The sequence below is a fragment of the Oncorhynchus mykiss genome, chromosome 6 (genome assembly GCF_057628025.1).
Source record: "Oncorhynchus mykiss isolate SJ-2025 chromosome 6, ASM5762802v1, whole genome shotgun sequence".
Lineage (NCBI taxonomy): Eukaryota > Metazoa > Chordata > Actinopteri > Salmoniformes > Salmonidae > Oncorhynchus > Oncorhynchus mykiss.
This window is the reverse complement of record NC_143027.1, coordinates 48,939,377-48,965,835: the sequence shown is the minus strand read 5'-3', so window position 1 is coordinate 48,965,835 and position 26,459 is coordinate 48,939,377. Positions and strand designations below refer to the sequence as shown.

The window sequence follows — 26,459 nt, the reverse complement described above, 5'->3', positions numbered from 1 at the left end:
TGCCTCTGATTGGGAACCACACTCTACCAAAAACAAAGAAATAGAAAACAGACTTTCCCACCCGAGTCACACCCTGACCTAACCAAACATAGAGAATAATAAGGATCTCTAAGGTCAGGGTGTGACAACTATGTCTTTAGTGAAACCGATATGTCCCGTAAACAAATTAATTGAAGTGTTTCACTTTGGATTGTCCTGAGTGATTCAACATCAGGGAAACAACTCAGTTGGAAAGGCAGGCTGCTGAATGAGATGCCTGACATACCTCAACGTGCTCTTTTCTCATCCATTTTTCTCATCCACTTTGACATGCAGGCGATTACGTTTGATCTCCTCTGAGTGGAAGGAGGAGAGGGAGGAGGAGGAGGAGGCTCTCTCTGACATGGAGCTGTTTAGAATGTGCGAAAGCAGCCAATGGTATTGTCTCCATTGAATGGCTCCCTTTCATCCAGGATGTTTTAGGAGTGTTACTTGAGAGAGAGTTGTAATCACCAAGGTTACACTAAGGAAGCCCTAGTGACAGGATAGGGGGTAGGAGTCATGCAATAGGACGCATCCCTTTTTCTCTGTGTCTCTGAAAACAGAAGTCTGTGTAACCGCAATCTAGAGTGATCTCCACAGCCTAGAGCTCTCAGCACACGACTCTCTCCGAGTTGAACTCCAGAGCCTTGTTGACTCGATACTGGAAAGCTTAGCAGTGCACTCTATCAGAGTGCAGAGAGCTAGTCCGGACGCTGTTTCTTTCATTCATTCTTTCATTGTTGCTACTTTTGAGCTGAGATGTTTTGGAAGAGCAGTGCTTCAGCTTGGGATTCTTTGGACTATGTTTCAGAAGCTGCCTTGTCCAACCATGGTGCTCCAGCCTCTGGGACAGTGCTGCCTTCAAGCCCAGAGAATATGCTATGCTTAACAGTGAGTAGTACTCCATCTCTCCTCCTTTCTAGCTCTAGAGAGGGCAGTACAGTATAGATGGAAGTGTGTTTGACATCCATGTGATTGCCAAAGCATGTGTTGGAAAAATTCATACTGATTCATGGATATCGGCAGTGTTTGGCCTCTAAAAGCTTTAAAGGCACATTTTCATATTTTTATTTTATTTAACCTTTATTTTAGCAGGGAGTCCCCTTGAGACCAAGTGCTCTTTTTCAAGGGAGCTCTGCATGAACACAATTTATTACATTTACAACATACAAAGTAATAAGTATACTTTGTTACAAGCAATTTAAAAAGCAAAACACATTCCCTAGAGGCACCAGAGCATGAAGGTGCAGAGTACTCTGCAGATTGTTTCATAAATGGGGCGCAAAGAAAGTTTACTGTACTTAATTTGGTAATGATCAACGGGACCCCTAGAGTTAGCCATCCCTGTGATTGGGTCTGGTGGCACATATGTCTGTAATTTAACAATGAGTTATAGGAGAAGTTTGAATGAGGGCTTTATAAACAATAAGAGAGTAGTGCATTGATCTATGAGACTTGCGAGAGCCATCCTACTTTAATGCAGTGATGTGTACTGAACCTATTGCTCGTAATAAAGTGTAGTGATATAATGATAAACTATGATTTGTTTTATGTTATTTAATGAAAAGCATTATCCATTCCTATAAAAATGTATTATACATTTCTAAACTACATCACAAACATGCTTTTTGATATTTATATAGTACCGTCATACCTTAATGGTTCATGAGCTAAGTACAACTAACTGTCTTAGCCTATCATAACCCAAAACAGAAGGTTGTTGTATTCCATTGTTAATCTTTTTGTTGTAATTTAGTTTTTGTAAACAAACAATTTAGTGGCAAGAAAAAGTATGTGAACCCTTTGGAAATACCTGGATTTCTGCATAAACTGGTCATAAAATTTGATCTGATCTTCATCTAGGTCACAACAATAAACAGTCTGCTTAAACTAATAAAACACAAACAATTATTCATTTGTCTTTATTGATCACACCGTGTAAACATTCACAGTGCAGGGTGGAAAAAGTATCTGGTTGACCCTCCTTTGGCAACAATAACCTCAACCAAATGTTTGTAGTTGCGGATCACACCTGCACAATGGTCAGGAGGGATTTTGGACCATTCCTCTTTACAAAACTGTTTCAGTTTAGCAATATTCTTGGGATGTCTGGTGTGAACTGCTCTCGAGGTCATGCCACAGCATCTAAATCAGGGCTCTGACTGGGCCACTCCAGAAGGTGTATTTTCTTCTTTTGATGATTTACTTCTGTGTTTCGGGTTGTTGTCCTATTGCATCACCCAACTTCTGTTGCGCTTCATTCAGCGGACAGATAGGCTAACACGTCTTGAGAAACTTGAACTTCATTTTTCCGTCGACGATAGCAAGCTGTCCAGGCCCTGAGGCAGTAAAGCAACTCCAGAACATGATGCTCCCTCCACCATACTTTACAGTTGGGATGAGGTTTTGATGTTGGTGTGCTGTGCCTTTTTTTTTCTCCACACATAGTGTTGTGTGTTCCTTCCAAACAACTCAACTGTAGTTTCATCTGTCCAAATAATATTTTGCCAGTAGCTCTGTGGAACATCCAGTTGTACTTTTTTAAACTTCAGAAGTGCAGCAAAATGTTCAGAAGTGCAAAATGTTTTTTTGGAGAGCAGTGGCTTCTTCCGTGGTGTCCTCCCATGAACACCATTCTTGTTTAGTGTTTTATGTATCGTAGACTCGTCAACAGAGATGTTAGCATGTTCCAGAGATTTCTGTAAGTCTTTAGCTGACAGTTTAGGATTCTTCTTAACCTCCATTAAGCATTCTGCACTGCCATCTCTAGGGAGAGTAGCAACAGTGCTGAACTTTCTCCATAGACAATTTGTCTTGCCGTGGACTGATGAACATCAAGGCTTTTAGAGATACTTTTGTAACCCTTTCCAGCTTTATGCAAGTCAACAATTCTTAATCTTAGGTCTTCTGAGATCTCTTTTGTTCAGGGCATGGTTCACATCAGGCAATGCTTCTTGTGAATAGCAAACTCAAATTTTGTGAGTTTTTTTTTTATAAGGCAAGGCAGCTGTAACCAATATCTCCAATCTTGTCTCAATGATTGGACTCCAGGTTAGCTGACTCCTGACTCCAATAAGTCATTAGCCTAGGGGTTCACATACTTTTTCCAACCTACACTGTGAATGTTTAAATTATGTATTTAATGTAGACAATAAAAATACAATAATATTTGTTATCAGTTTAAGCACACTTTTAGCACACAAATTTGATGACCAATTAATGCAGAAATCCAGGTAATTCCAAAGGGATCACATACTTTTTCTTGCCACTGTATAGCTTCAAAATATGATTGAAAGTTGATGTCATGGATGATCAGTCCTTGAATCCATAACACCATCTATGTGGTTACATTTCTCTAGCTCCGCTTTTTTGTAAAAACTGGTGGTGCTACCATTGGGCTAAAACACAAACTCAGGATTGTGGCTTTAACTTAGGTTAATTGAGTATGTGGGAGGAAATATTTGTTCAGAAGCGATCAAACATTCGTAAATGATGAATTGATGTGCACTCACACAGTTGTATTAGCTGATTGCATGTTGGTCACACCAGTGCTAAATGTTTTTCATTTTGACTGTCATTACAGAAGGCAGATTTTTGTATGCATATTGAAATTGTTCTTTTAATTTTCCAAACATGAACCAGACATGAATAATACTAATACTATGTGTTAAAATTGAAGATGCATGGATGAAGTGCATAGGGTTTGGCTTTGTAACCCACTACTAGCTAACTATAACATTAATTGTGTAATTCTTTTTTACTTTGAAATGTCCTTGTTTTTGAAAGAAAAGCAAAAAACAAATCCATTATCCACGGCCGCTTTTTTAAAATGGAATATCTACATAGGCGTACAGAAGCCCAGTATCAGCAACCATCACTCCTCACGTTGTGTTAGCCTTTTAAAATTATAAACTTGGATAAGCTAATTGATCATTAGAAAACCCTTTTGCATTAGAAAACCCTTTTAGCATAGCTGAAAACGGGCCTCCTTTAGACTATTTGAGTATCTGGAGCATCAGCATTTTGTGGGTTTGATTACAGGCTCAAAATGTCCCGAAACAACAAAGCACTTTCTTCTGAAACTCGTCAGTCTATTCTTGTTCTGAGAAATGAAGGCTATTCCATGTGAGAAATTGCCAAGAAACTGAAGATCTCGTACAATGCTGTGTACTACTCCCTTCACAGAACAATGCGAATGGGCTCTAACCAGAATAGAAAGAGGAGTGGGAGGCCCTGGTGGACAACTGAGAAAGAGGACAAGTACATTAGAGTGTCTAGTTTGAGAAACAGACACCTCACAAGTCCTCAACAGGCAGCTTCATTAAATAATACCCGTAAAACCCCATTTTCAACGTCAACAGTGAAGAGGCGACTCCGGGATGCTGGCCTTCTAGGCAGAGTTGCAAAGAAAAAAACATCTCAGACTGGACAATAAAAGATTGGCAAAAGAACACAGACACTGGTCAGAGAAACTCTGCCTAGAAGGCCAGCATCCAGGAGTGTATATACAATTGAAGTCGGAAGTTTACATACACTTTGGTCATTAACTTGTTTTTCAACCATTCCGCAAAGTTCTTGTTAACAAACTATAGTTTTGGTAAGTCGGTTAGGACATCTACTTTGTGCATCACACAAGTAATTTTTCCAACAATTGTTTACAGACGGATTATTTCACTATCACAATTCCAGTGGGTCAGAAGTTTACATACACTAAGTTGACACTGCCTTTAAACAGCTTGGAAAATTCCAGAAAATTGTGTCATGGCTTCAGAAGCTTCTGATAGGCTAATTGACATAATTTGAGTCAATTGGAGGTATTGTGGCTGTATTTCAAGGCCAACCTTCAAACTCAGTGCTTCTTTGCTTGACATCATGTGAAAATCAAAAGAAATCAGCCAAGACCTCTACAAGTCGGATTCAAAAAATTGTAGACCTCTACAAGTCTGATTCATCCTTGGGAGCAATTTCCAAAAGCCTGAAGGTACCACGTTCATCTGTACAAAAAATAGTACGCAAGTACAGTGCCTTGCGAAAGTATTCGGCCCCCTTGAACTTTGCGACCTTTTGCCACATTTCAGGCTTCAAACATAAAGATATAAAACTGTCTTTTTTTGTGAAGAATCAACAACAAGTGGGAGACAATCATGAAGTGGAACGACATTTATTGGATATTTCAAACTTTTTTAACAAATCAAAAACTGAAAAATTGGGCGTGCAAAATTATTCAGCCCCTTTACATTCAGTGCAGCAAACTCTCTCCAGAAGTTCAGTGAGGATCTCTGAATGATCCAATGTTGACCTAAATGACTAATGATGATAAATACAATCCACCCGTGTGTAATCAAGTCTCCGTATAAATGCACCTGCACTGTGATAGTCTCAGAGGTCCGTTAAAAGCGCAGAGAGCATCATGAAGAACAAGGAACACACCAGGCAGGTCCGAGATACTGTTGTAAAGAAGTTTAAAGCCGGATTTGGATACAAAAAGATTTCCCAAGCTTTAAACATCCCAAGGAGCACTGTGCAAGCGATAATATTGAAATGGAAGGAGTATCAGACCACTGCAAATCTACCAAGACCTGGCTGTCCCTCTAAACTTTCAGCTCATACAAGGAGAAGACTGATCAGAGATACAGCCAAGAGGCCCATGATCACTCTGGATGAACTGCAGAGATCTACAGCTGAGGTGGGAGACTCTGTCCATAGGACAACAATCAGTCGTATATTGCACAAATCTGGCCTTTATGGAAGAGTGGCAAGAAGAAAGCCATTTCTTAAAGATATCCATAAGTGTCGTTTAAAGTTTGCCACAAGCCACCTGGGAGACACACCAAACATGTGGAAGAAGGTGCTCTGGTCAGATGAAACCAAAATTGAACTTTTTGGCAACAATGCAAAACGTTATGTTTGGCGTAAAAGCAACACCCTGAACACACCATCCCCACTGTCAAACATGGTGGTGGCAGCATCATGGTTTGGGCCTGCTTTTCTTCAGCAGGGACAGGGAAGATGGTTAAAATTGATGGGAAGATGGATGGAGCCAAATACAGGACCATTCTGGAAGAAAACCCGATGGAGTCTGCAAAAGACCTGAGACTGGGATGGAGATTTGTCTTCCAACAAGACAATGATCCAAAACATAAAGCAAAATCTACAATGGAATGGTCCAAAAATAAACATCCAGGTGTTAGAATGGCCAAGTCAAAGTCCAGACCTGAATCCAATCGAGAATCTGTGGAAAGAACTGAAAACTGCTGTTCACAAATGCTCTCCATCCAACCTCACTGAGCTCGAGCTGTTTTGCAAGGAGGAATGGGAAAAAATGTCAGTCTCTCGATGTGCAAAACTGATAGAGACATACCCCAAGCGACTTACAGCTGTAATCGCAGCAAAAGGTGGCGCTACAAAGTATTAACTTAAGGGGGCTGAATAATTTTGCACGCCCAATTTTTCAGTTTTTGATTTGTTAAGAAAGTTTGAAATATCCAATAAATGTCGTTCCATTTCATGATTGTGTCCCACTTGTTGTTGATTCTTCTCAAAAAAATACAGTTTTATATATTTATGTTTGAAGCCTGAAATGTGGCAAAAGGTCGCAAAGTTCAAGGGGGCCGAATACATTCGCAAGGCACTGTATAAACACAATGGGACCACGCAGCCGTCATACCACTCAGGAAGGAGACGCGTTCTGTCTCCTAGAGATTAACGTACTTTGGTGTGAAAAGTGCAAATCAATCCCAGGACAACAGCAAAGGACCTTGTGAATATGCTGGAGGAAACGGGTGCAAAAGTATCTATATCCACAGTAAAACGAGTCCAATATCGACAACCTGAAAGGCCGTTCAGCAAGGAAGAAGCCACTGCTCCAAAACCGCCATACAAACCGACTACGGTTTGCAACTGCACATGGGGACAGATAACATACTTTTTTGAGAATTGTCCTCTGGTCTGATGAAACAGAAATAGAACTGGTTGGCCATAATTACCATTGTTATGTTTGGAGGAAAAAGGGGGAGGCTTGCAAGCCGAAATACTTCACAAAATAGATGGTGTCATGAGGTAGGAAAATTATGTGGATATATTGAAGCAACATCTCAAGTCATCGGTCTTCCAAATGAACAATGACCCCAAGCATACTTCCAAAGTTGTGGCAAAATGGCTTAACGACAACAAAGTCAAGGTATTGGAGTGGCCATCATAAAGCCCTGGCCTCAATCCCATAGAAAATGTGTGGGCAGAACTGAAAAAGAATGTGCGAGCAAGGAGGCCTACAAACCTGACTCAGTTACACCAGCTCTGTCAGGAGGAATGAGCCAAAATTCACCCAACTTATTGTGGGAAGCTTGTGGAAGGCTACCCAACGTTTGACCCAAGTTGAACTACTGTATTTAAAGGCAATGTTACCAAATACTAATTGAGTGTATGTAAACTTCTGACCCACTGGGAATGTGATGAAATAAATAAAAGCTGAAATAAATAATTTGCTCTACTATTATTCTGACATTTCACATTCTTAAAATAAAGTTGGGATCCTAACTGACCAAAGACATGGAATTTTTACTAGGGTTAAATGTCAGGAATTGTGAAAAACTGAGTTTAAATTTATTTGGCTGAGGTGTATGTGAACTTCCGACTTCAGCTGGATATAGTCTTAAGTCTGGACACACCTACTCATTCAAGGTTTTTCTTTATCTTTACTATTTTCTACATTGTAACACATGGAATCATGTAGTATCCCCCACCAATTTAATTTTATTTTTTTATTTTTATATTATTCAAAGTAGCCACCCTTTGCCTTGACAGCTTTGCACACTCTTGGCATTCTCTCAAACAGCTTCACCTGGAATGCTTTTCCAACCTTTTTGAAGGAGTTCCCACATATGCAGTGCACTTGTTGGCTGCTTTTCCTTCACTCTGCGGTCCAACTCATCCCAAACCATCTCAATTGGGTTGACGTTGGGTGATCGTGGAGGCCAGGTCATCGACTTCGGCGATGTCATCTACAAAATTGCTTCCAACACTCTACTCAGCAAACTGGATGCAGTTTATCACAGTGCCATCCGTTTTGTCACTAAAGCACCTTATACCACCCACCACTGCGACTTGTATGCTCTAGTCGGCTGGCCCTCGCTACATATTCGTCGCCAGACCCACTGGCTCCAGGTCATCTACAAATCCATGCTAGGTAAAGCTCCGCCTTATCTCAGTTCACTGGTTACGATGGCAACACCCATCCGTAGCACGCGCTCCAGCAGGTGTATCTCACTGATCATCCCTAAAGCCAACACCTCATTTGGCCGCCTTTCGTTCCAGTTCTCTGCTGCCTGTGACTGGAACGAATTGCAAAAATCGCTGAAGTTGGAGACTTTTATCTCCCTCACCAACTTCAAACATCTGCTATCTGAGCAGCTAACCGATCACTGCAGCTGTACATAGTCTATTGGTAAATAGCCCACCCATTTTCACCTACCTCATCCCCATACTGTTTTTATTTATTTATTTTTCTGCTCTTTTGCACACCAATATCTCTACCTGTACATAACCATCTGATCATTTATCACTCCAGTGTTAATCTGCATAATTGTAATTATTTGCCTACCTTCTCATGCCTTTTGCACACAATGTATATATAGACTCCCCTTTTTTCTACTGTGTTATTGACTTGTTAATTGTTTACTCCATGTGTAACTCTGTGTTGTCTGTTCACACTGCTATGCCTTATCTTGGCCAGGTCGCAGTTGTAAATGAGAACTTGTTCTCAACTAGCCTACCTGGTTAAATAAAGGTGAAATAAAAAAAAATTTTAAAAAAATGCAGCACTCCATCCCTTTCCCTCTTGGTCAAATAGCCCTTACACAGCTTGGAGGTGTGTTTGGGGTCATTGTCCTGTTGGAAAACAAATGATAATCCCACTAAGTGCAAACCAGATGGGATGGCGTATCGCAGCAGAATGCTGAGGTAGCCATGCTTATTAAGTGTGCCTTGAATTCTAAATAAATTACAGACTGTCTCACCAGCACAGCACCCCCACACCATCACACCACCTCCTCCATGCTTAATGTTGGGAACCACACATGCGGAGATCAATCGTTCACCTACTCTGCGTCTCACAAAGACACAGCGGTTTGAACCAAAAATATTACATTTGGATTAATCAGAGCAAAGGACAGATTTCCACCAGTCCATTGTTTGTGTTCCTTGACCCAAGCAAGTCGCTTATTTTTATTGGTGTCCTTTAGTACTGGTTTCTTTGCAGCAATTCAACCATGAAGGCTAGATTCACGCAGTCTCCTTTGAACAGTTGATTTTGAGAGATTCACATTTGATCTTGATGTGTCTGTTGAACTCTGAAACATTTATTTGGGCTGCAATTTCTGAGGCTGGTAATGCTAATGAACTTATCCTCTGCATCAGAGGTAACTCTGGATCTTCCTTTCCTGTGGCGGTCCTCATGAGAGCCACTTTCATCATAGCGCTTGATGGTTTTTGCAACTGCACTTGAAGAAACTTAAAGTTCTTGAAATTTTCCGGATTGACTGACCTTCATGTCTTAAAATAATGATGGACTGTCGTTTCTCTTTGCTTATTTTAGCTGTTCTTGCCACAATATGGACTTGGTATTTTACTAAATAGGGCTATCTTCTGTATACCACCCCTTGTCACAGCACAACTGATTGGCTCAAATGCATTAAGAAGGAAAGAAATTCCACAAATGAACTTTTAACAAGGCACATCATATATTGATTTGTTTAACACTTCTTTTGGTTACTACAGGATTCCATATGTGTTATTTTATAGTTTTGATGTCTTTTCTATTATTCTTAAATGTAGAAAATAGTAAAAAATAAAGAAAAAACACTAGAATGAGTAGGTGTGTCCAAACTTTTGACTGGTACTGTGTGTATATATAGCCTTACCCATATATACCCATACATATCTTTTTACATTTTAATGTCAAACTTGACTTCTGCTATTAGGTTTTGCGTCAGCATTTCTCTAGCAGAGTTTTAATGGAAAGGAATGGCCTAGCAAAAACATCCACAAACCAATCATGTCAATGGTGGACCTCCCCCCGCCCCCCACTCTTACTGTAATAAGTTAAAAGTGATTATGCTGATAATAGAAAAAGGCAAAATAATGACAGGGAAGTGTAGGCTATTGATGTTGGTGTCTTTCAAATAGCACTTCATTGTCCTGCCCTCTAACTCTCTTACTCCACCTTCCCCCGGTCCGCTTGGCAGTCTCTACGTTTCCTAGTCCCACAGACAAAGATGGGAAGTAGCAAAAGCCAACATTTTGGCTGTAATATGAAGCTGGGGCATCGCAGTGTTTAAGTTTAATCTGCTGTTTGATTCCACTTACAAGTACTGTGGGTGTGTCCGAATTGGTACCCTATTCCCCATGTAGCCTAGTGCACCACTTTTGACCAGAACCTATGAGAATAGCCCTATGAAGCTCTGGTCAAAAGTAGTGCACTAAAGTATACAGGGAATAGGGTGCCATTTTGGAAGCACTCTGTGTTTTCCCTCCTGTAGAGGGAGGGGCCTTTTCAGCCCACAGTGGAAGCTGGTCAAACAAATAACTTTTCTTCGCCTCAGAATCAGGGATTCACAAACCCTCACTTTTTGAATAATGTTTTCATTTCTTTACGATTGAAATTTTTTTTGTTGTATTGTCTGCTGTCCAAAGCATTACTGTTATTCTGTGGTGGAAATTAAAAATAACTTATGTTGAGTCATTTAATCATAACACAATAAAAACAACACAAAGATACAATTTGGAAATAAATAGAAAATAGTACAATAAACTTTTCTACTAAAACCATCCTTCCTAGTCCTTCCATGAAGGTGACGAAGTAAATTTATTGGAAATTTGTGTGTGGGTTAACATGAGTCACACGAGACTAGGGTAAATGTACCGAGAGTGGAGGGACACCACTGTGCCTGTTTAGTTCAGGAAACACGTTGGCTTATCAAGCACAGACATACTGCTTGGCCACAGGTTGGGGGTTGGAAGGTGGTTTCCTGCTATTCTTCTGCCGAGTTGGGTTCCCATGAGTGGAAATGCTTGGTTCACAGCATTAGAGTCCAGCAAAGCAGGCTACTGGTCCCACTTCACATTGCACTTGCTCTGTCTGATATCCTACTGAATAATATGCTATCTGCCGCATGTATAATTTAATCTGCTGAAGCTATGCATACCATCCACGGGCTTTGCAGGGTCTGCATCGGACGGAATCTGCCTCAGGTTTGTCACACTACTTTCTTCAGGTCTGACACAGTTGAGGGGTAGAGAAGGACTGGGGAACTTCAGATTATTGTGATTGTGTGCACTGGGAGACTAATACATATAATATATCAGCAGTGTTGTATTAGCAGTGCTCTTATTAGATAGGTGCAGGGGGACATTGACCCTAGACACTGATCTTGGCATTTTCCCCACTAATGGTTAGGATTGGGGGGGAAGGTGATCCGAGATCTGTACCTATAGGGGATTGTATTGGTAGCTTCAAGTTAGTTTCAGTCATGTCAATATTCTGGATGGTACTGTAGTTTGCATGTTCAACCGGTCGAGCAAAGACTTGCTGGAGGAATGCTGTTCATACTTGAAGCTTCGGGGATTTCATCTGAGCTGCACAGTTGAGTTCCTATGTACACCTTAGCCAAATACATTTCTACTCAGTTTTTCACAATTCCTGACATTTAATCCAAGAAAAAATTCCCTGTCTTAGGTCAGTTAGGATCACCACTTTATTTTAAGAATGTGAAATGTCAGAATAATAGTAGAGAGAATGATTTATTTCAGCTTTTATTTATTTCATCACATTCACAGTGGGTCAGAAGTTAACATACACTCTATTAGTATTTGGTAGCATGCCTTTTATTTATTTTTTTAACTTGGGTCAAATGTTTCAGGTAGCCTTCCTCAAGCTTCCCACAATAAGTTGGGTGAATTTTGGCTCATTCCTCCTGATAGAGCTGGTGTCACTGAGTCCGGTTTGTAGGCCGCCTTGCTCGCACACGCTTTTTCAGTTCTGCCCACACATTTTCTATAGGATTGAGGTCAGGGCTTTTTGACGGCCACTCCAATACCTTGACTTTGTTGTTAAGCCATTTTCCACAACTTTGGAAGTATGCTTGTGGTCATTGACCGTTTGGAAGACCCATTTGCGACCAAGCTTTAACTTCCTGACTGATGGCTTGAGATGTTGCTTCAAAAATAATACACAATAATTTTCCTACCTCATGATGCCATCTATTTTGCATGGTTCTGGTTAAATTTGTAACAAAAAGGGCATTTTCATAGACCGACTTGAAAGCCAGATCAGTGATTATTGCAAAAAGTGCAACTATTTTGATAAAGTAATATAATTATTTGTGGTTGTGGATAGGCTAACGGGTAGCCTTTTGGAATATAATCAAATATGGGGCCTATTGCAACCATCGATGGCACTAGATTATCGCCAGATTGTGACTCGCCAGCTGACGTCTCGTGCTGAACTCTCCTGCAACCAATTGCAATTGAGATCAGCTGTGCAGGAGAGTTCAGCACGGTTAGACGAGACGTCAGCTGGCGAGTCATAAATATAAGGTCTGTATTTATTTATTTTTTACCTTTTATTTAACTAGGCAAGTCAGTTAAGAACAAATTCTTATTTTCAATGACGGCCTAGGAACAATTGGTTAACTGCCTGTTCAGGGGCAGAACGACAGATTTGTACCTCGTCAGTTCGGGGGTCTGAACTTGCAACCTTCCGGTTACTAGTCCAACGCTCTAACCACTAGGCTACCCTGCCGCCCCAAATTACTATTACCCTAGTCCTGTTTGCAACCAAAGTCTTTCAAGATATGTTCGCCCTCTGGTTGGTATTGTATGATTGGAAACTAATGCTGGTGTGGCTTATTGTTAATACTTAATTTTTTTCCTATTTTATGTCATCCAAAAGTGTCTGGTATGGTAATTTCTTATCAAGATCCAGGGTAAAATATCCCTGGACAGTCCATATTTGAAATGTGTAAATGCATAGTCAATCCGGGGGATTGAGTACTTTGTACAGAAGGGTGTGGGCCAGAATCAAACCCACGCGGACCTGGTAGGCCTAATATGTGCACGCTGAAGGCAGTGGCCTAACCCCTAGACCACCGCGTGCCATGTTTGAACAACATTTTGACCTTAGGATACACATGTATGTCGTAGCCTAGTGGAGACCAATATCTATCTGGGGTTCATCTATAGAAAACGATGGTTGTTGATGTGTATGTCTGGATTTCAGATACATTTTTGTACGTTTGAATGTTTCAGTAATAGGACGTAGGACTAGCATTTGAACAATCGGGAGGTAATTATTTGGATAGCAAGCCCTGATCCCAATGACTTGACTGCCCCAGCATGGAGAGAAACTAAACTGCTATTTTTCAGTGATTTGCAAGGTTCATTTGAATTTCCTTATGCAGCAAGAAAATCTTCTGCGACAAAAGAGTGATCAAGTTAAGATCCAACATCTGTAAAGCCAGTCATCTGTGAAACTCATTGTGTTGAAAACCTGTATCATCCATAACAATGACTGCTTTCTTGGCACCAAACCATACTAAGCTAAAGGAATTAATCGGAATGCTAGTTGAATCATTTCAGAATAACTGTGCCAGCCAAGCAAACCAGAGTAGCTCGAGTGTTGTAGACCTAAGTCCACATAACCAGAGCTGAGATGCTTTTTCCCCCCATTTCTGTTTGAACTGGTGCCTCTAGACAGACATCTTGATTGGGACTATTCAAACACTGTCACTGTCTTTACTGTTAGTCCAAGCCGTGGTTAGTAAGTTAAAGGTCAGTCCACCTCAAAAACCACAAGAAAAAGGATTTCGACCCCCACCATCTGATTGCTGAGAAATTAACCCTGTAGCTAAAAAAATATGACTAGCATTCCTGCAACATTATTTTGTTGAACTATAATTTGATCTCTGAGAAATTAAGATAATTGATTGCACCCAAATTGGCCATTTAAATGTATAGGATTCATATAATATTCAATAAATATATTACCTAACATCCAATTTGAATCACACTTTTTTTCTAACAATGAGTTAGACCAGAAGAATCCATACAAATAGTTCTGACTGCTAGATGGTGCTGTTCCTGCTATTAATGTTAAAGGTTTAGTTCACTCAAATTACAAAATGAAATATTGGTTTCCTGTAAGCAGTCTATGGACAAGGTATGACAGCAATCCGTGCTTTGGTTTTGTTGTCCACTGTTTCAAATGCTAACTTTTTAGCATTTGTGGCACAAATCCAATGCAAGTCATTTTCATGCTTCATGGCCAAATCATCCTAAAGTATCTACAAATTGATTGTGTAGCTCAATGATGTTACTTATAAAAATGCTAATATAGTGTCCATTGACTTGCATTGGATTTGTATCACAAATGCAAAAATGTTAGCATTTGAAACCTTGGCCAGGTAAACAAAACCAAAACATAGGTTGCTTTCATACTTTGTCCATAAACTGCTTACAAGGACACCAATGTGCAATTTGGGTGAAATATCCCTTTAAAGTTGAGAGGGGGAATATTTTTTTTACAAAAAAATCACCTAATAGCAGGAACTGCACCATCTAGTGGTCAGAACCTAGTAATATCAGGATGTAGTACGGGACATAAACCTAACAACTTCAATAACTAATTTCTCTGATCACCAAATTCACTGAGAATGCATTACATAGGATGAAGAAATGATACTCAGAGCCACAGCTCCATACTACTTGTCAGACATAGAGAACTGACACTGTAGATTCGTTGTTGGGCTGGGATTGGTGTTGGGTGTGGGGGGGTCCATGGGTGGCTTTTGACCATTTCTTTAGATTCCTCAAAGTTTAGTCCAAATTGGATGTTAGGTACTGTTGAATATTATATGAATCCTATCAAATTAAATGGGCAATTTGGGGGAAATCAATTAGCTTAGAGATCAAATTATATTTCAAGAAAATAATGTTGCATGAATGCTAATCTTATCTGCTTTTAACTACAGAAATGATAAACGACCCTTAAGGATGTTCGGAACAGTTCCCATGTTTGTCAGCAAAGGTCTCCTTGGTCAGATCTCCCAGCAACACCGTGCTCCGCTGTTTCACTGGCTTCTTAGTGTTTTTAATATCGCTGGCGGCTTGAGCCCGTGGCATTAAAGCTTTTGTCCTGGGAAAGCTCCCATGGAGCCCAACTTTTTTATTTTTTCCTGACCTGGTTACAAGGGACTCTGCACTGCTGCTGCTGCTATTAGTGGCTGTAGGGGGTCCAAGCCAATGGAAGATGTCACGTTTGAAATGTTTACTTCTGGCCTTGGGATTTTCATGAGATACTGATTCTCACACTGTACTGTATAGCCGTGATCACACTGCACTTAGCCCAGGGTTAACAGCCTTCTTAGCCCTGGGTTAAGAGATTTCAGCCCAGGCTAAGAACAATGCAGTGTAAAAAGGCATTATTTCTCAATGTTTGTACACTTACAGTGATTGATTTAATTCTACGATTCAGTGTCAGTTTTTCCTTTTAAATTTTGATGAATACAATTACATGGAGGAGGGACCTCATTCTACATCAGCAGTTCTACTCTGAGATGCTTTATGAATGTGCTCCCTAATCTAGCACCACTTTCTTACATGGGTAGGAAGGCAGCAAGTTCAATGGGAATTCAAAGTAATATGATCTCTTTGGCTCTGGCAGGTGACTATCCTTCGGGGTAAAGATGGCTTCGGCTTCACCATCTGCTCGGACTCACCTGTGCGTGTTCAGGCTGTCGATCCAGGTAAGTTGTTGCCTGGTCCCAGATCTAATTGTGCTCTCTTGCCAGCACTATTGATAGGATGTTTGAGCAAGGCACTTAACCCTAATTGCTCCAGGGTTGCGTGATAACAGGGCAATTCCACGGTAACAGAATGATGCTGAATCTCAGATTTTTTGTTTAAAATGTATATCAAACCAAAAACAATGATTGCAAAGTAAAAAAACAAAAACATACTACTATGCATACGGACGACTTTTAACAATTTCCACTGAATATTTCATAAAAACACATAACTTGAAGAACAGTGCAGATGCAAAGTTTGGTAACAGAATGACAGTTTGTGCCTTCATTCTGTTACCAAACTTTGCATCTGCACTGCTCTTCAAGTAAATGTGTTTTTAAATAAAATATTCAATAGAAATTGTTAAAAGTTGTCTTTGTGCATAGTATGGTTTGTTTAAAGCTATAATCCTTAGTTCCTACAGTGGTTCCTCAATTTAAAGTTTTGAAGTTGTGCTGCCATTTAAATACATTACGATATAGTACAGTATATTGCGTCACCGCAAGGGGGAGTTAGAATGCTGATTATGCTTTTGGCTTCAGTGTAAAGCATTGGTACACAGGCGGTAATGTGTCTCTCTACTCACTGAATGAATGACGTCAATTGAAGAATGATGGAAACCAGATAGAAACTGATAACTGTGCACATGACTAAACCATTTAATTTGAATGAACTGAATAATGAGGATAAAGAAGAAGAGGGTGATTTGAATAGTGTAAGAATTGTTCTTCTTCTGGGCCTCCGAGTGACGCAGCGGTCTAACATGCTGACCAGACCGCTCGCGTCCGCATGTTGATTTTGTCCACTCACATCAGACGCGCATCAGGACACGCAGGTTGAAATATCAAAATGAACTCTGAACCAACTGTATTAATTTGGGGACATGTTGAAAAGCAATTACACTTGCTTGCTGTTGTCCAGGGATATAAACATTGTTGTTATTTTACCTGAAATACACCAGGTCCTCTACTCCGACAATTAATCCACAGATAAAAGGGTAAACAGAGTTAATTTCTAGTAATCTCTCCTCCTTCAGGCTTCTTCTTCTTCTTCTTTGGACTGCCTGTTGGCAATCAACTTTAAGGTGCATTACCCCCACCAACTGGACAGGAGTGTGGACCTCAGTTCATCTTTCAATCACCCACGTGGGTATATGCTCCTAAAAAACAATGAGGAGTTGAAAGAGGCGAGACAACAAAGTTCTATTTTAGTGCCTGGCAATGCAGACGCTCACGGGCAGTGTGGGTGCAATGTTTGAATAATATATGTACATGTATGTGTAAATTTATTTTGCGACGCAAGCGGTGTGGTCAGCATGTAAAGCACTGCATCGCAGGGTTCGATCTGCATCGCAGGGTTCGATCTGCATCGCAGGGTTCGATCCCAGGCTGTATCACAACCTGCCGTGATCGGGAGTCCCATAGGGCGGCGCACAATTGGCACAGCGTCATCACAGCTCTCAGTACTAAGAGCATAACATTTCCACACCCTAATTGGAGTCTAACCAATACCCAAATGAAGATTCAGTGAAAATAAAAATGTTATTGATTTATCAAGACCATGGCTTGTCTCAGAGCAGCGTGAAACGGTGCCGAAATAGTTGACCACAGCGGGTAGGTTATTGCTTCAAATCCTATTGCTTCTAACTTCAATATGCTTTTTAAATAAATAAGACCAACACCACTTTTAACAACACATTAATCAACACTAGTGAAACTCATGTCGCCTACTGTAGGCCTACAGTATTATTATTTTTTCAATGACGTGTCTCAGCCAATAATTAGATTTAGAGGTTTGGAGGGGCATTTTTCGTTAGGGCAAATCTGATCTGTGAGGATATCTAAGGGTCGTTTGTATAATTCTAAATTAATAATAATAATAATAATAATAATAATAATAATAATAATAGCTTTGTTTAAAAATAACTATTTTAGAGATTATTTCATTTTCAAATAACCTAAAGTGAGCGAGGAAAAAGACAATTCTTGAACATGGGAGGAGACATTGTTACTAATTTGTAAATAAAGTCAGTTTGTTAATTAGAATGATTTATTTATGTTTTTAGAGGGAGAGAAACCAAAAGCCTACTATCGCCTCATGGGTCTCAAAGGTCGCGGCCGGCACGGGTATTGAACCAGCATCTGTAGCAACACAGTTTGCATTGTGATGCAGTGTTTTAGACCGCTGCACCACTCGGGCACTGTACAATGTGACCAGTTGGGAGTAAGCTACAGTACTACAGTAAGAGCAAAATAATAATTTCCACACCCTAATTTTACTCTAAGTTTCTCTTAAACTAAAACTGTTACACTGTTTTTATTCTTAGTAATACTGACGAGTAGTAACAAAAATAAGTGACAGAGGAATATAAATTCTTACACTATTGTTCTAAATTCAATCACCTTCATCCTCATCATTCAGTTCATTGAAATAAAATGTTGAAGTTGGTTTATGTCGCCCACTCAATGTCAGTTAGAGACACAGTAGCGCCTTGGGACCCAAAAGCATAATCAAATCCCCCTTGCGCTGGTTTGGAGTGATGAAGTAGTGATGCAGGGTACTGTACTAAACCACAAATGACCTCTTAGTCCTGCAGCATAATCACAAAAACTTTTAGTTGAGCAACCACTGTAAGAAGCACGGTTTGGCGTGTCATGTTTCGGGGTACGCATGACCCGAACTTCATCTCCCGAGCCGTTGTGGAGTTGAATCAATGAGACAAGATCAAAATTGGGGAGAAAAAGGGGGTAACATTTTTTTTTTTTGCTCTTTCTCTGTCTCACACGAACAACCGCTCACACCCGGAAAAATACACCTTTTTGTTCATACTTTGTCAAAAGAAGCTGTAATTGGACTGAATCCTATTACTCACTTAGTATAACTTGTTACACTGTAATATTTTTATTTTAAGAGAAATGAAAATATTGTGTTATGTTCCATTTTATTCTTATTGTAAAACACAAAACATTAGGAACAACTTCCTAATATTGAGTTGCACCGCTATTTGTCCTCAGAAAAGCCTCAATTCGTTGGGTCATGAACTCTACAAGGTGTCAAAAGAATTACACACGGATTCTGGCCCATTTTGACACCTTTGGGTGGTGATACACACGGGAAACTGTTGAGCATGAAAACCCCAGCAGCGTTGCGCCTGGCAACTACTTCCGTACCCCAGTTCAAAAGCGCTTAAATCTTTTCTTTCCCATTCACCCTCTGAATGGCTCACATACACAATCCATGTCTCAACTATTTAAAGGCTTAAAAATCCTTCTTTTTAACCTGTCTCCTCCTCTTCATCTACACTGACTGAAGTGGATTTAACAAGTGACATCAACATACGTCATCAGAGCGCGCAACAGCACATTGTTCTGTCTACAATCAGTTTGTTTATATTAAATATTTTGAATTAAATCGATTTTATTCAGAACTAAAGTTTTGTTGCTAAGGATTCCACGACACGGTTAACCTTTACGGCTGGGACTGCAAGTTTGTGTTAAATGTTTTTGCGTGGATTCCGCAAGTGCTAGCTGGCAGTACAACAGACACCTGTCGTGGGAAAGACTCATTGCTATCTTTTCGGAAAACAACTGGTTGCAGTAAAGAGCCAACCTGGATACTAAGGAGATCACCAACAGCTTTACACTACGGAGGAACAACGTACTCCATGATGGAAAGATCCGACTACCTCACAAAAGACACGGACGATTTACTTACCGTTGAAGTAGAGGCTAGTGCTCTGGCTGGAATCCATGCAACAATGGAAAAGTTGTGTGAGGAGGTCACAGGGCTGAGGAGAGTTTGGAGTTTAGCCAGACTGAAATTCTCAAGCTCCCAAGGAGAGAACAAGGCACTCACAGCCAAGGTAAAAATCCACGATTCCAACATGGATTGTCTACTCAGGGAAAACAGGGTGATGGAGTCGCTACTAGACATACGAAGTCGTAGCATGCGTGAAAATGATGGGATAACTGAGGACGCGTCCAATAATCCAGAGGACACGATCAGAGAATTCATGCAATCTGCCTTGAAACTTCCTATAGAGACTGTAAACAAGGTGGCTTTCCACCAAGTACACAGACTTGGAGCTCGGAGCGACAAGACCAAGGGTCCCCGACCGATCATCGCAAAATTTGAACACTACCAACAAAAGGAGCTGATCAAAAGCAGGGGAGGGGAGCTTAAAGGGACCGAATTCGGTCTCAATGAACAATTTCTAAGGGCGTTAAAAGAAAGTCGTAAGAGACTGTATCCGGTACAAAGGCAACATAGGGAGAAGGGTAAGCATGCCTTTTCTCATTGTGGACAAACTCTTTATAGATGGACAGCTATTCCGAGACAGCTCCATTATACCATGGCTGTACAAAATTCTACAGGGACTTCAGGTTACGAAAACAAGAGATTATGGGAACTGTAAAAATATCTGAACACTATGAAGGGGATATGAACATACGGACTTATGCACACACACACCTGATCTTGCTCTCTTCTCTCACTCTATGGTTCTTCTCTTCTCTCACTCTCTCTCTATTGTCAAACTGTTATAATGTAATATGTTTCTTGTTTGTCTATATTTTTTATGTATTTGTCTACAAGTTTATATATGTTTACAACAAGCAAGGGGAAGATATCAGAATTGGGGAATAATAACATATTGTACGGAATACATTTGCACTGTAGTGAAGCCGTCTCTTGAGTAATGCAAGGTCTCTTTCATGATCACGTGAAACGTCAATTGCTATGGAAATCCTGGGATGTGTTTTTCAATGATTTTAATGGTAATTATGATGCAATTATGATCGTGATACGATATGGATTACAATTATCATCATCAATAAGGCTATACGCACTACATGCTACACACATATACACTCAACCATGCAAAGTAGTGTAGCCTACAGTAGGTTACGTAGACCTGTTTTCCCCACCAATCAACACACAGAGAACTAGACAAAAATAGTAATTGAATAGAGGCGTAGTGATTTTATGAGCGTAATCAATTTATTATGTACAATCATATGTGTTAAACATGTTAAATTGGTAGGGTTGGCCAATTAATTGTGCTAAAATTATATACTTGTTATGTTCTGGCCCTCCATCATCCAATTGTTATAATAGGATTTGAAAAAATAGCCTACCCGGGTGTGGTCAAGTATTTCAGCACCATTTCGCGCTGCTCTGAGACAAGCATGGGGACTGGTCTTGATAAATCAATGAGATTTATATTTTCACTGAATCTCCATTTGGGTATTGGTTAGCCTACAATGGTCACATTTTTGTTTTTTGTTTTTCTTGGAATACAAACACCATAATATTAATCAAATTAATTCAGCTAAATTTAAAATAAATCCAATATACTATGTTCTTACAAAAAAAGTTCAACCAATATTACAAAAAGTCAAATGATTCTCAAAGATGCCCTCTGGTGGTCAAACTAGCACTAACTAGCATTAATGGCAATGTGGCAAAGAAGGGGGTTGAGTGATAAATGGCAGATATGTGAGAGCAGAACTAATAAACGGGCTCTGCCCGATCACTAAAATGGCCACCCCTGTCAGAACCGCCACTAAAATGGCCGACCGCCAAAACTACAAGTCCCAGAAGCAAGGGGAACCCTCAGAAGGTGGAGCCGACCCACAGATAAAGGGTCAAGAAAAACAAGGAAGAGGGAGAGAGAGTGCTGGAAGGATCTATGAACAATAGAGAAAGAGACAATAGAGATTGGCTGGATTTACCGTGTATGAGCTGGATTGTTTTGGACTTACCTGTTGGCGTTTGGACCTGGACCTACCGAGAACCCGATTCGTGTACCGAACTCTGCTATCCTTGACCTCGCCTACGGCCTGGGTGGACCAGGACGGAGAAACAAACACACAGGTACTGTCCTGTTCGAAAGAACTCTCATTCTTGGGTGATTTGATGACAGTTTACCACTTAATTTGTGACAAACGCTCCTAACCTTGAAGAGGTTTGCCACAGGCAACAATGGCTGACAATTAAATCACATGCCATAGAATTATGCGGAAGCCCGCAAGGTGTGCTGCAGTATGACCCAACTTTTACAGTAAGAACCACTATAAAAAAAAAAATGTTAAAGTCTTGATAAAAAAAAATGGTGATGTGCTCAAAGATGCCCTCTGGTGGTTTGAACGGGCATTAACGGCAAGCACTGAAGCGCACCCTCCAAACCACGGCATACCGCACGCTATACCGTGGTATGACACAACTTTTAATTGAGGAACCACTGTACCAGAAGCGGTGTGGGTAAAATCACTGGGGATGCCAAGCTAGTAAAAAAGCCATATTACAACCTGTTGTGATATTTGCTTTGTTTGTTCTATAAATATTTTTTTCATATGCCACCATGATATACAACAAGACCGGGACAACAAAAAAGACAAGTCACACAGTGGTGGAATAAATTAAACCTCATATACGTTTGTTTCATCACAACTGGAGAGCAATATCTGGCCGGTGAAGTCCACAAACCAAATATTGCGCATAACAAACCGTTATATAACCTGCAGCATGGTCAAGCAAGTTAATGTTCGACAGTTTACTAAACTACTACTGATTTAGAACCACTGAATTACCGCAAGTCGGCACAAAGACAACAGGAGCACTGCTTTCCGCTATTCCAGCATAATTTCAATTTAAACATCAACTCAACAAATCTATATACAGTACCATTCAAAATAAAATATATGTTGATTTGTTTAACACTTTTTTGGTTACTACGTGATAACATGTGTTATATCATAGTTTTGATGTCTTCACTATTATTCTACAATGTAGAAAATAGTAAAAATAAAGACAAACCCTTGAATGAGTAGGTGTGTCTAAACTTTTGACTGGTACTGTATCCTTAGTTTAATACACTGAAAATAAACTTAAAGATACCAAAAACAATGAATATGTCTGGCCGTGGGACTGATGTCTGTCTGCACACGTACTGTGTGCGTGCTTGCGTACAATTTTTTGTTTGTTTGGGGGGGGAGGAGGACTTACCCAATTTGAAGACTACTTGAACACCAATGCCATCCTCCTCTCTTTCATGTTGGCAAAACAGTCTATGGCTCTCATTCAGTAAGCTTTTAGTTTCTGATAGGTTAGCAAGCATTTTAGCTAGGTAGCCTAACTTCCTAACATGGGCAACAATGAACCAGCTGAGTTGGCTAGCTAGTTAACGGGAGCCTACTAGGCTACGTCTAGGTTACATATTGGGCTCCTGTGTGGCACAGTCAGTGCAGTGTCTAAGACACTGCATTGCAGAGCAAGAGGTATCACAGCAGCACCTGGTTCAAATCCAGTTTCACATCTGGCTGTGATTGTGAGTCCCATAGGGCGGTGCACAATTGGCCCAGTGTTGTCTGTGTTTGGCCAGGGTAGGCTGTCATTGTAAATAAGAATTTGTTCTTAACTGACTTGCCTAGTAAAATCAAATATTGACCTTCAATTGTCTCAGGCCAGTGCACAATTTATGGTTAAATCAGAATTGCTGTCATAATCATTGACCTGTACAGAGAATTAAGTCCACATCTCCATCCATGGCTTAGAAAAAGGCTGATTTAGCAAGCTAGCTACTGCAGGACATCAACACAAGCAGACCAGAATCAAACAGGTTTGTCTGACAATGCTGACATTTTGCTTAGGATGTGATTTGATTGGTGTGAATCCAAATCCTCCCATGGAGGGCATTTTGCTGCTCCAGGAAAACCCACAGTTGAGCATATTTTTTTTTAAATCAAGGTGGTCTAATTGATTGCTTGCTTGCTTACATCGATCAATCAAATGCAATGGCGGCAATATGTCATACTGAGAGAGAGGGTCGCTGTTCCCTCAATCGGATTTCTCCGGTTTGATTCAGCCACTTGTGAATTTACAGATAATTATGAAAACACAGAGAGATGAAAGACAAATTATTTTATAATTGTACATTTTTATTTTTCAAATATTTGGGGAAGCCTGGCTTCCTTTGGCATCCATGAAAACACGCCACTGCACTGCACAGTCGTGGCCAAAAGTTTTGAGAATGACACAAATATTAATTTCAAAGTTTGCTGCTTCAGTGTCTTTAGATATTTTTGTCAGATGTTACTATGTAATACTGAAGTATAATTACAAGCATTTCATAATTGTCAAAGGGTTTTATTGACAATTACATGAAGTTGATGCAAAGAGTCAATATTTGTAGTGTTGACCCTTCTTTTTCAAGACCTCTGCAATCCGCCCTGGCATGCTGTCAATTAATGTCTGGGCCACATCCTGATTGATGGCAGCCCATTCTTGCATAATCAATGCTTGGAGTTTGTCAGAATATGTGGGTTTTTGTTTGTCCACCCGCCTCTTGAGGATTGACCACAAGTTCTCAATGGGATTAAGGTCTGGGGAGTTTCCTGACCATGGACCCAAAATATCGATGTTTTGTTCCCGAGCCACTTAGTTATCACTTTTGCCTTATGGCAAGGTGCTCCATCATGTTGGAAAAGGCATTGTTCGTCACCAAACTGTTCCTGCATGGTTGGGAGAAGTTGCTCTCGGAGGATGTGTAGGTACCATTCTTTATTCATGGCTGTGTTCTTAGGCAAAATTGTGAGTGAGCCCACTCCCTTGGCTGAGAAGCAACCCCAAACATGAATGGTCTCAGGCATGACACAGGACTGATGGTAGCGCTCACCTTGTCTTCTCTGGACAAGCTTTTTTCCGGATGCCCCAAACAATCAGAAAGGGGATTCATCAGAGAAAATGACTTTACCCCAGTCCTCAGCAGTCCAATTCCTGTACCTTTTGCAGAATATCAGTCTGTCCCTGATGTTTTTCCTGTAGAGAAGTGGCTTCTTTGCTGCCCTTCTTGACACCAGGCCATCCTCCAAAAGTCTTCACCTCACTGTGCGTGCAGATGCACTCACACTTGCCTGCTGCCATTCCTGAGCAAGCTCTGTACTGATGGTGCCCTGATCCCGCAGCTGAATTAACTTTAGGAGACGGTCCTGGCGCTTGCTGGACTTTCTTGGGCGCCCTGAAGCCTTCTTCACAACAATTGAACCGCTCTCCTTGAAGTTCTTGATGATCCGATAAATGGTTGATTTAGGTGTAATCTTACTGTCGGCAATATCCTTGCCTGTGAAGCCCTTTTTGTGCAATGCAATGATGACGGCACGTGTTATCTTGCAGGTAACCATGATTGACAGAGGAAGAACAATGATTCCAAGCACAACCCTCTTTTTGAAGCTACCAGTCTGTTGTTCGAACTCAATCAGCATGACAGAGTGATCTCCAGCCTTGTCCTCATCAACACTCACACCTGTGTTAACGAGAGAATCACTGACATGATGTCAGCTGGTCCTTTTGTGGCAGGGCTGAAATGCAGTGGAAATGTTTTTTGGGGATTCAGTTCATTTGCATGGCAAAGAGGGACTTTGCAATTAATTGCAATTCATCTGATCACTCTTCATAACATTCTGGAGTATATGCAAATTGCCATCATACAAACTGAGGCAGCAGACTTTGTGAAAATTCATATTTGTGTCATTCTCAAAACGTTTGGCCACGACTGTACATCCCATATGTGGACTTACCTAGGAATGATATATATATACCAATTTGATTCTCGAAGAATATCACTTTAAAATTTCTCATGAGCTTAGTTCAAATGTCTTACCCCATCAGAACCCCAAATATAAGCTTGTTTTACACCAATGTTTGTAAATGATGTAGGTGTAAACAAACACTGTACAGCCTCAAAACATGGTGAAAACTATAATGTTGATATCATGGCTGGTCAGTACTTGCATCAGCTTTTTACGAAAACAGATTTGTTATTGTTTCAATTAAGGGTTAACTTTGCAATCATTGGTTTTTGTTTGGCATACAAATTAAAGTGAACAATCTGAGTCTCAGCATCATTCTGAGGGGTATTCCAGAAACCAGAACTTGTGCAAACTCAGAATTTCCGACTCCAGAAAGAGAGCTTGAAAGAGCGCCTGATCAGAAACCATAGCAATATCTTCTCTGAAGCAAACCTGCTACCTACTAGTTTAGCCTAATCTTAACCTGTCCTGGTGAATAGATACTGGACTTCTTGTTCGTCCCTATGGCCTCTTCCTTCTTGGGAAATCCACTTGACATCGGAGTCTGCTTTGTTTGCCATGCTTTACAAAGGGAACAAATTATTGGACCTCGAACACATCCTTTAGATCAGTGGTTCCCACACTTTTTATCGTCCCGTACCCCTTCAAACATTCAACCTCCAGCTGCGTACTCCCTCTAGCACCAGGGTCAGTGCACTCTCAAATGTTGTGTTTTGCCATCATGAGTGCCATCATAAATGAGTGTGAGTTTGTCACAACCCGGCTCGTGGGAAGTGACAAAGAGCTCTTATAGGACCAGGGCACAAATAATAATATAATAATAAATCATTTTACTATTTTTTTTTTTAACCATCTTACTTAGTTAACCTTATTTGTTCATTGAAAATTGTGAATAACTCACCACAGGTTAATGAGAAGGGTGTGATTGAAAGGATGCACATAACTCTGCAATGTTGGGTTGTATTGGAGAGTCTGTCTTAAATAATTTTCCACACACAGTCTGTGCCTGTATTT

General features: G+C 40.4%; 1 protein-coding gene across 4 annotated transcripts in view; it reads left to right on the top strand.

The window, feature by feature from the left end:
• Positions 1-26,459, top strand: part of rgs3b (regulator of G protein signaling 3b) — a 92,304-nt gene that overhangs the window by 8,212 nt on the left and 57,633 nt on the right. For 2 of the 4 annotated variants that reach the window (XM_090238074.1, XM_021606673.3), the window contains exons 8-9: positions 833-912; positions 15,737-15,818. In XM_090238074.1, coding sequence (XP_090094200.1) covers positions 833-912; positions 15,737-15,818 — 162 coding nt within the window. Of the gene's footprint in view, positions 1-832; positions 913-10,960; positions 11,269-15,736; positions 15,819-19,390; positions 21,733-26,459 lie in introns of those variants that run through there. The other 2 variants (XM_021606674.3, XM_090238075.1) reach the window with 2 other exon arrangements.